The 12,885-nt window shown below is 39.4% G+C and overlaps 1 protein-coding gene across 3 annotated transcripts in view; it reads right to left on the reverse strand.

The window, feature by feature from the left end:
• The window catches only part of PCSK5 (proprotein convertase subtilisin/kexin type 5), a 223,235-nt gene that overhangs the window by 82,802 nt on the left and 127,548 nt on the right, over positions 1–12,885 (reverse strand). For all 3 annotated transcript variants that reach the window (XM_039719288.1, XM_039719297.1, XM_039719307.1), the window contains exon 11: positions 420–537. In XM_039719288.1, the coding sequence (XP_039575222.1) occupies positions 420–537 (118 nt within the window). The remainder of the gene's footprint in view (positions 1–419; positions 538–12,885) is intronic.

Raw genomic sequence — 12,885 nt, forward strand, 5'->3', positions numbered from 1 at the left:
GAGAACCTATCTTAGCAAGTAAAAAGTAGTTTACTTTTGGCCTCTGAACTAGAGACTCTCCTAAGACTATTGGAGAGAGACAATATCATACAGTTTTAAAAGCATATTTACTTTTTACGTCCTGGACTGTTAAATCTGTCTTTTCTTGCAAAGGTGACTGAAATGCATTCAACCAAATATTCTTCTTCTTTGATGTATCATCTGTATAAAAATCTACCATTATCCAGTCTGGCCACCTTCACCTTCTGCAATGTTCTTTAAACTAGGGCCTTTTCCCATGCACTACATCCATAAATAAGACAGACTCCCTGATATGGCTTTAAAAATTATACATTATACACAATGCAAGGGAAGGGTAAATTATACCCAATTTCTTTCCATAAGTTTATGCCAGCAAGAGTTTTGGTAGCAGGTATTACTTGATTTGCCGATCTGTGTTCTCCACACACACATGCTGTGGAGGCACCGTTGTCCACTTTTCTGCTTCTGTCACCATTGCTTCAGCATCCATCAGTCCAAATCCATAAAGGTGGCTCACTGCAAGGTACAAACAGAATGGATACAGTTATAGCATAAACCCTTGGGTTTCATCATAGACTAATTCTAGAGTGTCACATCCCAATAGGAGTTATTTCTTTTCTCTTCTTCCTTACTTTCACTCAAAGCTCCAAAATCTCATTGTCAGGAACAATAATGACTATATCTAATTTGTTCAACAAATTTCTTCACTGCTTTATTACAGAAGTGGCATGAGGCACTACCTACACTGCTTACCATGAGAACCACAGAATGCCAGTGACTAAAATCGCCTCTGGCTGCCCTTTGTCCATGTCCCTCAATTTAGCTCAGCCCTTTTGTATGACAAGGGGCTAAGCATAATAAACGAGAGGAAGGTTACTTCCATTACTCAAATTACTTCCATTACCCGAACACATGCATGTGTATTCAAGGAATCTAATGGAGACAAATTTGAGAATGAACAGACCACTTTGTAACTGTTGTATTCTCTGAACTTCCCTGAGTGTAAGCAGCATGTGGATGCTCTTCTGTTCCTGTATACAGTATGTTTGTCATTGGTCAACCAACTAGGTAGATCCACCATCTCCCTAAAGCTGTCTGTTTGATGAGGGTGAAAAGCACTTGAATCAGCTGTGTGTTTTTGATTGCTGTTCCAATTGAAACAGAGATTTGCAGAAGGGTTTTGATGAATAGGAAGACCTGCTAGCCACGATGTTCCATTGTGGCAAATTGGTGCTCTTGGTAAAATTCTGACAGCAGAAGGCAAAAGAAAAAAGCTTCCACAGGAGGAGTTCAGATTGCAAATATTAATAAATCAGTTTTTCTTGCTACCACAGAAACCCACAGAAAATTGTAAGTGCAAGTTTAACCAGCAATGCAACAAAGCATGGTATAAGTCCTTCCAACTGCATGTTGTAGAGGATTTGTGAAAGCAATCTCTATTCATTGCCAAACCAAAACTCAAAGGACTCTACCTAAAAAGCCCCAGCCTTCTCAAACAAATACAGTCCAAAGCTTAAGGACCACATCTTCCAAATATCTAGTATTTCCAAAACTGCCAGCTGCAAAGGATTCTTCAATGAAAAATACAGCAAGGTGTAGTGACTGTGCAATAGACTGGTTTTCTGCCCATCTTCTTCCCCATGAGCCCCAAACCAAAGTGCACATAGCATGAAAATCTTCCTTTGGAGAAGTCTATATGCAGTTCTTCTGCCATGTAAGGCAAGCACTGTGTTCCAAAACGAAACACAACTATAAGATATGAAAATAAATAAATTCAGCCTTCCTTCAGCCTTCTGAATTCTCTTTTATGTAATCAAGAAAGAAATGGATAGGCAAAGAGATGTCCTATTGCTATATGTGGGTGGAGCAGACAAAAGAAGAAAAGAAGAGCTTAGATGAACATTTTGCAGTGTGAAGACGATTCCTTGATGGAAATGTCCTTAGTCTTAGATGTTATATTGCAAACGCTGCATCTGGAAATGAGTGCATATTTATCTGTGTGGACATAGTCTGTTCTTACACTAAAATTTTAATTAATAATTCTTCTGTCTGCTCGGAAGATAAGTGGGAGGTACAAGAGTCTTAATTCACATGGTGTCTAACTGCACACCAGTGCAGTGTGAGTCACTTTGTATAATACATTCAAAAAGCAAGGGATTAAATTTTCATGAATGGAAATTTTTTTCAGCTAACCCATGGAAAATGCATTTTTAATTCCTGACAGCAACTTACATTGAATTAGAGCTCAAGCTGTCTGTTTTTAAAATGCTGTGTGTTCAACCCACCTTCTAAGCTCAAAGAGTCAAAATTCTCCTCACCTCACCTTTTCTTGACAGGAAATAAGGGCAGAAAAGCATGTAACATTGCCACCACCAGTCAGTGACCTTCAAAAGGAAGCTTATGTGACTTTTAAACTATTTATCCATAGATTTTTTTCCCTAGTATGCACATTAAAAATGCAAATAAAAAATATGGAGTGAACTTTCTATCCTTCCTACCCTAACAATTACTTGGAAGACAGAATTTAGGAGGAATTTTCATCAAAGAGAAAAAATTACCACTCAAGGTTTTGTGGTTTTGTTATTTTTTCCATGACTCAATATTTAAAATCTCTTGCATGAGAGCAGTAGTGTAGTGATACGTTCTGCACCTGATGGGTTTTTTTTCAGTGGAAACAGAAATACTTTTTTTCCTTGAAAGGCCTTCCCATTGAAATAAAAACTTCCTGACAGACAGGGTTACTCTTAAATCTTCCCATGTGGACTGACATTTGGCTGTCCAAAATATTTCCAATTCAAAGCCCTTGATCCAGTGGGTTGGTTAGCAGATGAAGGTACCAGTAGAGGCCCATAATTTTCGAAGATCAAATTACAGCAATTTAGGAGAGAATCACAGAGTCAAACAAAGTAGTTTAGTTGTGTCTTAGAGAAGAAAACAGATTTTTCTCTCTACTACCTTCAAATTGTTCTTCTTCATCTGTGTACATCCTTGTATTCCTGTGAGTTATTTGCCCAGATGCCTGTCCCAAAGGTTAACAATAACCTGGTGGTCTACATGGAACTATAAATGTCTTCCAAGAAATGCCTGGAACTGCCTCTGATTTGTATGCAAAAGATACTGAGTTGACATTGCTAACTCAGATTAATCAAAAGCACTATCTGAAAGGTTATGACGACTGCAGAGTGCGATAAGCTAACTGCAAGTGCAAAATGCCTCCAGACCTTGCACCTGCGTACTTATGTGCTGTGCATTATCACTGCTGTGAACTGCTACTGGGCTCAGTTATTACTAGGAATCATTACACGTCAGAGGGGGTATTGGGCTGTTTTCTACAAAGATATTTGTCCTTCACAACCCACGTATGAATACGAGGCTGATACAAAGTAAGCTGGTGGCTGAGGACTAGGCTGTTGCTTTTATTAAGCTGAAGGGTTGAAAATGTGGTCTCCTTGTGTGACCAAAGTGTCCATCAGTAGAGCTGTCTTGAATTCTCTCTCCAGTCAGGCAGCAGTACTAATTGATCTTTTTTATTTCTGCAAAATCACAGGCATACCAGTACTAATTGATCATTTTTATTTCTGCAAAATCACAGGCATACACAGAGCCTTAAACGTGCAGGGCATGTTTCAGAGAAAAACTTGTCTCCCACAAGACGAAGTAAATACTAAATTTTAGCTGATCTCTTTAATCTTTATTAAAGATGTCTTCATCTTAAAAGATGAAACAACATTTCTCATGGCTAAAGTCCATTTATTTACCCTGGCTCAATTCCTTCATTGGTGCACCAAGAAAACAAGGCCTTCTGAGCTGCTGGAGAGACTTCCTAGGCTTTTTCATAATCTCCTTGATTTTGTCTGAAATTGCTGTTGAAAATTCAGTAACTTCCTCATTTACATACAAAGCTACCCTCACATCTGAAGTTAGGATGTATATCCCATTTGACTTAACTATGAGAAATATGAATAGCTGGTGTTGATAAATCATAACAGAGAATCATGCAGACTTCAGAAAAGTTTGGCTCAGACACTAAAACACATGTGCAGTGTAGCTAAACTTGATTTGTTAGTCTGCAGTTTCATTGCCTGTCATCAAGATGTCTCATCAGTAACTTAAACACTAAGCCTTCCTTGCTATTTTACTCATGTGGCAAAAGCCTTGCACAAAATTTTCTCCCTACTATATTTTTGGCATTTTATATATCATATCCTATGTACTGTGAAAGCAGCATTTGAAATACAAACATTTTGTACACACATATCAAATGCTAAATCAGGAGAGAAATAGGAATAATTTCAGTGTGACAAATGAGGAATATGCAGCTTCCTTAACTACATTAATCTGTTTGATATGCCAGCTATAATGATCTGTCCATTTATGCTACTATAGGATCTTGATCCAAAATGAGATTGACAGAACAGGAGCTTAAAATGTCCTTTAATACTATGGTTTCTTAAATATTGCTTAGAAGGTCTAGAATATGTGAGCCTCTCGAATTGCTCTCATCCCATAAATACTTTCAACTGATCTACACCAATCTTTTACATTTGACATTTTAATTGCGAATAGAATGAACAGTGAACTAATTCTATAATGCTTTAAAAATTCCATATCGCTTTTCTGTCATTTGCTTGGAATATGGAAATGTTTCAATAAGGCAAAACAACTGTCTAAAAAGAATTAGACAAAAAGGGAAGAAATGTTATGATGACACAGCTTAAACTGTTTTGTTTTGTCATGTCCTCTCTAAGACAACACTGATCTTGAATAATAATTCATCTTGTTTCAGCCATATTCCTATATCATGTCAACTTGTCACCAGTAACCTGTGACAACTGAGTGTGATTTCTGAAACACATAACTGCTTTACAAGCCAGTAACACAAGTGTGCAAGAACATGCTTTTTCATTCTTGCTTTTAAAACCAACTCCCTTGTGGTTTTCAAATTAAGCAGATTATTTGTATTTTTGTATTCTACACAGAACAATCCCTCAATTTATGTATCTAAAAGAAAATGAAATAGCAAACAAAGTATTTCCTCCTCAAAGAATTCCCTGAAATCCAGGAATTTTTATAGACTCAGTATGGATGTGGGAAGATTAAGTTCTTACACCTATCACCACACTAGAGAAGGTGGTAAAAAACACAAAGTTGCCCAATAGATTTGTTTAACAAGTGGCAGCTACAAAGATGCATAATGAGAATCTGAAGGACCTCTATAGCACAGGATTGTAGAAGCACAGAATGATTTGGGTTGCAAGGGACATTTAAAGACCATCTAGTCTGACCTCTCTGCTATGAGCAGGGACACCTTCCACTACATCAGGCTGCTGAAAGCCCGGTCCAATCTGGCCTTGAGGCACTTCCAGGGATAAGGCATACACTGTGTCTCTGGACAACCTGTTCCAGTGCCTCACTGTTCAAATCACAGAATCACAGAATCATAGAATATTAAGGGGCTGGAAAGGACCTTAAAGATCAACTAGTCCCAACACCTTCTGTTGCGGGCAAGGACATCTACCCCTAAAGTTGCTCAAGGCCTTATCCAACCTGGTTTTGAACACTGACAGGGTTGGGCATCCACAACATCCCTGGGCAACCTGTTCTACTGTCTCACCACCGTCACAGTAAAGAATTTTTTCCTAATATCTAATCTAAATTTTCCCTCTTTCAATTTGCTCCCATTATGCCTTGTCCTATCACTACAGATCCTGACGAAGAGTCCCTCTCCAGCTTCCATGTAGGCCCCCTTCAGATGCAGCAAGGTTACTATGAGGTTTGCACACAACCTTCCTTTCTCCAGGCTGAACAGCCTCAACTTTCGCAGCCTGTCTTTGCAGAGAAGATGCTCCAACTTATCAACTTGTATCAACTTATCAGCCCTCCTCTGGACTTACTCCAACAGTTCCATGTCCTTCTTACGTTGTGGACTGTATACAGCACTCCAGGTAGGATCTCACCAGAGCAGAGTAGGGGGCAGATCACCTCCTTCGACTTGCTGGCCACACTCCTTTAAATGCAGCCAAGGATTGGATTGGCTTTCTGGGCTGCATGTCCACATTGCTGGCCCATGTTGAGTTTTTCATCAACAACTACTTTCAAATCCTTCTCCACAGGGTTGTTCTCAATTACTTCTCTGCCCAGTCTCTGGGTATGTCTTGGATTGCCACAATTCAGGCATAAAGACCTTGCACTTTGCTTTGTTGAACTCCATGAGGTTCACACAAACACACCTCTCAAGCCCTTCAAGGTCCCTCTGGATGGCATCCCTTCTCTCCAGTGTGTTGACTGTACTACACTGCTTCACTACTGTCAGCAAATTTGATAAGGGTACACCTGACTGCACTGTCCATGTCACCAACAAAGATGTTTAACAGTATCTGCCACAGTGCTGACCATGGAGGGACACCGCTTGTCACTGTTTTCCATGCGGAAAATGGACACAACTCTGTGTGTGTGGCCATTTTTAGCTAGTTTTTCACCCAAGTGGCTTATCCATCAAATCCATGTCTCTTCAATTTGAAGACAAGGATGTTCAGTGGTACAATGCCAAACACTTTGCACAAGTCCAGGTAGATGATGTCAGTTGCTCTGCTCTTCCCCTCTCCATGAATCCTGTAGGCCTATCACACAAGGTCAGCAAATTTGTCAGGCATGATTTCCCCCTTGTAAAGCCATGATGACTGTTACCAAGCACCATGTCCAGTCTAAATCTATCTTTGTTCAATTTAAAACTACTGCCCCATGTATTGTCACAAAAGACCTTCATAAAAAATTTCTTTCTGTCTTTTTTCCAAGAAGGCTTTATATATTGAAAGGCCACTATAAGGTCTCACTGGAGCCTTCTTTTCTTCAGGCTGAACAACCTCACTCCTCCTTGCCTTTTTCATACAAGAGGTGCTCCAGGGCTTTGAACATTTTCACAGTCAGAAAGGTGCTAACAGAATACTTTAAAAATTGCTTTTATTGAAATTCCAGTTATGTCTATATCTGTTTCTGATTTTTGTATTACAAATAATTTCATCAGTAATATATTAACCTGATAACAGATTTGACAAAAAAAGAAGACGCTTATGGATTTTACACTTTTTTCTGCCAAAAATCTGCTATTAATTGATAAAATAAAATACAGACCGCCCAGAAAAGCTAGCAGGATAGCTAGTAGAAGCTAAACCTCCAGTAACCTGTCTACATTTTTGAGTAGCTTGTATGTAACTCTGCTATGAGGCTTTGCAGCCATTAAAAAAATAGTCTTAGAACACACCATCTTAAAACACTGAGAAATTAAATCCAATATTCTATTTTCTCTCACATCCTTATATCCTGTATCTATTTCAGGAATTTAAAACTCAAGTGGTTATTAAAGAGACATTGGCTGACATAAGGCACTAGAAGCAAGTTCACTTTTGGGCTCTCAGACTCAGGCTCTACTGGTAATGACAGCACGTGCCGCCCAAATAGTTCCCGCCTCTCAAGAGCATTAGCAGCTTCCAGACAGATGTCCTTAGTCTTGGGATTCAGCTGGTCTGTGGTCAGCAGTGAGCATCCATGAGTACCAAGCACAGCCATAACAAGTTCTCCCATGCCAGCAGTTCCTGATTTATTTCTCAGAGCTTGTTTAGGAATGAGTTTACCAAGTTAATGAAGTCATGGACTGTGCCCTGCATATAGGGATATCTTACCCAGAGTCAGATAAAACACCAGTGAGCTTTGCTGGAAATCTTGGCAGAGTGATCAGGAAGACTGGCTTACTTCTCTGCCTCTGAAGCACCAGAGTCGTGATGGAAACAGAAAACCTGATTACTGCTGACTGATGATTGCTATGAAAATTCTGCAGCAGGATTCTAAGACTTCTCTGCAGCAGCCTTTGGCTGTAAATCATAAAGCCTTTACCCAAGACATTAATTCACTTGAAATAAGACAGCTTATGTGAATGAAATAAATCTGAAGATTATATGTGTTTAGAAGGGTGAAAAAAAGGTTTGCTGAAATAAAGTTGGCTAAGAAGCAACTACAGTAATAGAAGCTATAATTTTTTAACTAGTCTTTTTAAACTGAACTTTTTAAAATATATTTTTATTTTTAGCATCGGGGTCCACTGGAAAACATGGTGGTTTGCAACCTTTTTTAAAGAAAAAATTTATTTTGTGACTACATTGTGCAACACCTTGCAAAAAAATGTACCCATCTCCTCTATTAGGAGCAAATTCATCCTAGGAGATATATATATTTAGGGTTCCTTGATATCTCAAAAGTGGAAAAATACAATGTCATTCTATCAAACAATAAAAACATCTTTTGGTGAGAGTGTCCGTGCTAGTCTTCATCTCAGAACAGATGATGACAGGTGAGTCAAAGGTACTGTAACTGGAAATCCTGACAGATTGTTAGCAGAAGACACAAAGATGGCATTTCTGTCCTGTCAGATGCATCAGACACATGGCATCCCTCTTGTTCTGTCCCACACTGAGGCTCTGTGTGTCCTGAACTAATGAAACCCCAGCAGGACATTTACACTATTCCTGACTAAGCATACTGCTGCCATAGATTTCGTCAGAAAAAGGATATACAAACATGCAGTAAATCACAGAAAAAGTGTATTGCAAATTGTTTCATGACAATGATGCTGAATAGAATAACTACAGAAATTATTAATTAACTAAGCCAACTTCACAGTATCCCTGTGGAGCTATGTAGTAGATGCTGATCAGTAACCTAAGCAAAAGGAAGTTAAAGAGTAAGCCAAGTCCATAGAAATAGCTGACCAGCTATGTCAGAGTGGTGGGTCAAGTTCTGCATCCCCTGACTTAAAAGCAAATCCTCAAAAGCTGATTTTTCTAGAGGGAAAAAAGGATACTGTTATATCTTCAGACATCTAACTGAGCTGAGTTGTCCTATGTAGACCCTTATCTTTCCCTATTATAACATGAAATTTTACATCCTGACAGGATACATTAAGTGCTTAAAATACTACATTGTAGATAGTGTGATCTCCTTCCTAACTGGCCTGAATCCTGGTTCCATTAAAGTGGACACACTCTGATAATAAAAATATTGCCAGTTTTGTAACTACTGAAAGGCATTATAGCAATGCAACAGCAGTGAAAAAGAGCTTTGGTGTTCATAAAGGCAAGTGCTTGTTGTTTTTTAAAAAGACAGACCTACCCCGTCCAAAAGATGTTCACCATTGCTATGGATGGATAGAAGCATGACAGATATTTGCCTAGAACATTCTCACAAGTGTACTGCATTGAGAATTAGTATATAATGAGGTCATGCAAATGCATGTAACTTCCAATGACTTTTCTTTTAAAAATCAAATATTTTTATATCAAAATATTCAATGTCTGCAATTAAAAACTTTTGCTTTGGAGAATTGTATCAGCTTATCAGTAATTTAAAAAATTTATTGATCCTGGTTCTTCTTTCTTAATACTGCAAAACAGAAATTTACATTTCACAGTAAGTGGCAGACTCTTATGGTTATGAGTCCACAGGGGAAGACTCAAACCTCTGCTTCCTCCCTATGCCCCTGATCTTTACAGGGTTTTCAGAAATGTCTGAGTTGGGCTTGTTAAAAGGAAACAATGTCAAAGGTTATCACTCTCATGCCATGCATCCTGTTAGAGCTATCAGTCCACTTGTCAATGTTTGGAAAACTAGAGAGCTGCAGAGCATAGCAATTGTGTATACCCTTATATCTAAGACATGCAGACAGGAAGTTATCTTGGTTTTGAGCTGAGACACTAAATTAAATTCTTTGTCTGCTATGCTGATCATGGTTTGGTGACAATTCGGAGTGCAATTATCGTAGAACATTAAACCTAATTTTGCCTTTTGCCTGCTGTTACTCCTACTTTAGAGACATTTAATGTACATTTTAGAACATGTAAGTTTGACTTACAATATATGACGCCAGGAAAGCAACCAGCTCTAAGACAAAACCATGATGGACGTCTATCCATTTTCCTTTATGTATCCCAACACAGGCTTGAAGCTTCCGCTTGAACTCTGTTTTTTACATTTTTACAGCTTCATTCCTTACTTTTCAGAGGAACAGAAAACAGAGTGTTGCAGATCCAAAAAGTAAGTGTGAAGCTTTGATAATGAAGAATTTGAGGCTGGGAAAAGTAATAATGCTTGCCTGGTTTCTCTGAAAGATTCCCTCTCCTACTTTGTACATCTTCATTTCTGGAACTGTACTGACAAATTCCTGACCTTATATGTCTTTCAACTGGAAACAACATTGTCTGTAACCTCAGTTTTGTCAGTAAGAAAAAATAAAATTAATAACTACAATCTAGGCTGAATAATTCAAGATATTTTCCAGCTCCCTTCCCCCAAGTTCCAAAGAGGTACTTCAGTTCTTACTCAAGGCTAGAAGAACTCAGTTACCCGGCAATTTGCTTGGGTTTAACATACCAAGCACTGAAAAAATCCTAATGCAATTTTAATACTAAGTTAAAGAAAACTTTATTTATAGCCAGAAACTGCTGTATGCAAGAAAGAAACAAGAGTCATTTGGAAAGATCACAGTGACCATCCAATGAAAAGACAGTAATTTTAGACTTGCTGCTAAAACGTGCTCCAACTTTCCCCAGTTATCTTAATTTCCAAATCCAACCACACATATTTTCTCTAGCTGCAGCAAAGATTTTTGTACAAAGCACTTATAAAGGTTTTGATGTTGACCTGTGATTCATGTGGTATTTAAACGTAGATGAGATTCTTGAGGACACCTTTCCAATCATACATGTTCTATCAGTGTAGGGGGAGACACTTCCAGCTACTGTTAGACAAGCTAGTAATTCTAGCTCGTTTACTTCTCTCCTTCCCTGCTGCTAAACTAAATGCTGTCTTGACTTCAAACAACTTTCAGTCAGGAGCTATAATGTAAAAAGTTCAGATTAATCTATTCAGTTCAGCTAACAGAAGGCTAATGCCTATCTATGTGAGGACAACATCTCTCTCAGTGATGGTGATTCCATCACTTGCCTGGGCAGTCTGTTCCAATGCTTGATAAGCCTTTCATAGAAGAAATTTCCCCTAATATCCTATCTAAACCTCTCTGTCACAATTCTTCTTGTTCTTGGCTTGTTACATGTGAGGAGACAAGAGCTCCCTCCACAGCTCCTCATTAGACTCAATAGCTCTGTTGCCCTTTTCTGGACATGCTCCTACCCTCAATGTCTTGTTGTGAGGGCTCCAAAACTTAACACAGGACTTGACATGCAGCTTCACCATTGTCAAGTACAGGGGAATAGTGACTGCCCCGGTCCTGCTGGCCACACTATTCCTGATGCAAACCAGGATGCCACTGGCCTTCCTGGCCACTTGGGCAACTACTGGCTCATGTTCCCACTCTGTTAATGTTGATCAGCATCCCAGGTTCTTTTATGTCAGGCAGCTTCCTGGCCACTGTTCTCCCAGCCCAAAGTGCTGCACAAGGTTGTTCTGACCAAAGTGCAGAACTCAGAATGCCACCTTGTTGCATTTCACAAATTGGCTCATTAATCCAGCCTGACCAGATTTCTCTGCAGAGCCTTCCTTCCTGTCCAGCTGATCAACATTCCCATCCAACTTGGTGCCATCTGCAAACTGAATGAGGGTGTACTTGATCCCCTTGTCCAGGTTATTGATAAAGATATTAAACAGAACTGGCCCCAATACTCAGTTCTGGGGATTACCAGTAGTTACAGCTGAATTTAACTCAATTCCCACCACTCTCTGAGCTTGGCCATCCAATCATTTTTCCATCCAGTGAACTGTGCATCTATCTGAACCATTAGCAGCCAGTTTCTCCAGGAGAATACGGTGGGAAACAGTGTCAAAGGTTGCTCTGTACGTGTCACATGATGGCACTCAAGATTATCTGGTCCATGACCTTCCCTGGCACAGAGGTCAGACTGACAGCTCTGTAGACCCCAGATCCTTCTTCTAGACCCTTCAGCTGGGACCTCTCTGGTTAACCAGGACTGCTGGTAAATGACTGAGAGTGGTGAGCTCTTGCACCTGCTCCTTCAGTACCTTTATGTGGGTCCCATACAGAACTGACCACATACAGTTGTATGTATCTAAATGGTGTGGCAGGTCACTGACCATTTTCCCCTGAGCTATGGGGATTTAATTATTTTGCCCATTCCCATCTTCCCATCTTCCCATCTTCCTATCTACCCAGAGAACTATGGGTCTTATTATAGGAGAGGTATTAAAAGGTAAAAAGGTATGAACTACCTCATCCATTTCCTAATCCTTTGCTATTGTCTTTCCCCCTGCAAGCAATAAAGGATGGAGAGTACCCTTAACCCTCCCTTTGTTTGTAGGAACAAAGTATTTATACATTGTGTTCATAGAAATACAATGTATTTGTACAATACAATGTATTTATAGACACATTTTCTAATTGACTCTTACTGCAGGAGCCAAATTGTCCTCTAGCTGGGCTTTGGCCCTTCCAGTTTTCTCACTGCATAAACTCATAACATACTTGTACTTCTCTTGAGTATCCTGCCATAGTCTCCCAAAGATTATAAACTCTTTTTTTTCTCCTGAGTTCCAGCCAAAGCTACCTGTTCAGCCAGGCTGGTCATGCAGCTTTAATATTTCAAGCACAAAAAGCCACTAGTCTAGCTTGCACAGGATATGGTGCTCCTCTCTCCTATGCAGACCAGTGCAACTTCATGTGCTTGGTGTCTTATTAACAGCTAAAGAAAGCTGGCATATTACAATAGCTAAACTCAAAGCTTTGATTTCCCTTGCTCCATCCACTGTATGTATGAGCATTAGGGGATAGGAATTGATATTGGCTGCCAGTACCATGTGTAAATACCAGGAAGTATCTGTAAGAGTGGAAGGTCTTTCTATAGA

The sequence above is a fragment of the Passer montanus genome, unplaced genomic scaffold (assembly GCF_014805655.1).
Source record: "Passer montanus isolate IOZ18808 unplaced genomic scaffold, ASM1480565v1 scaffold105, whole genome shotgun sequence".
In the NCBI taxonomy this organism is placed as follows: Eukaryota; Metazoa; Chordata; class Aves; order Passeriformes; family Passeridae; genus Passer; species Passer montanus.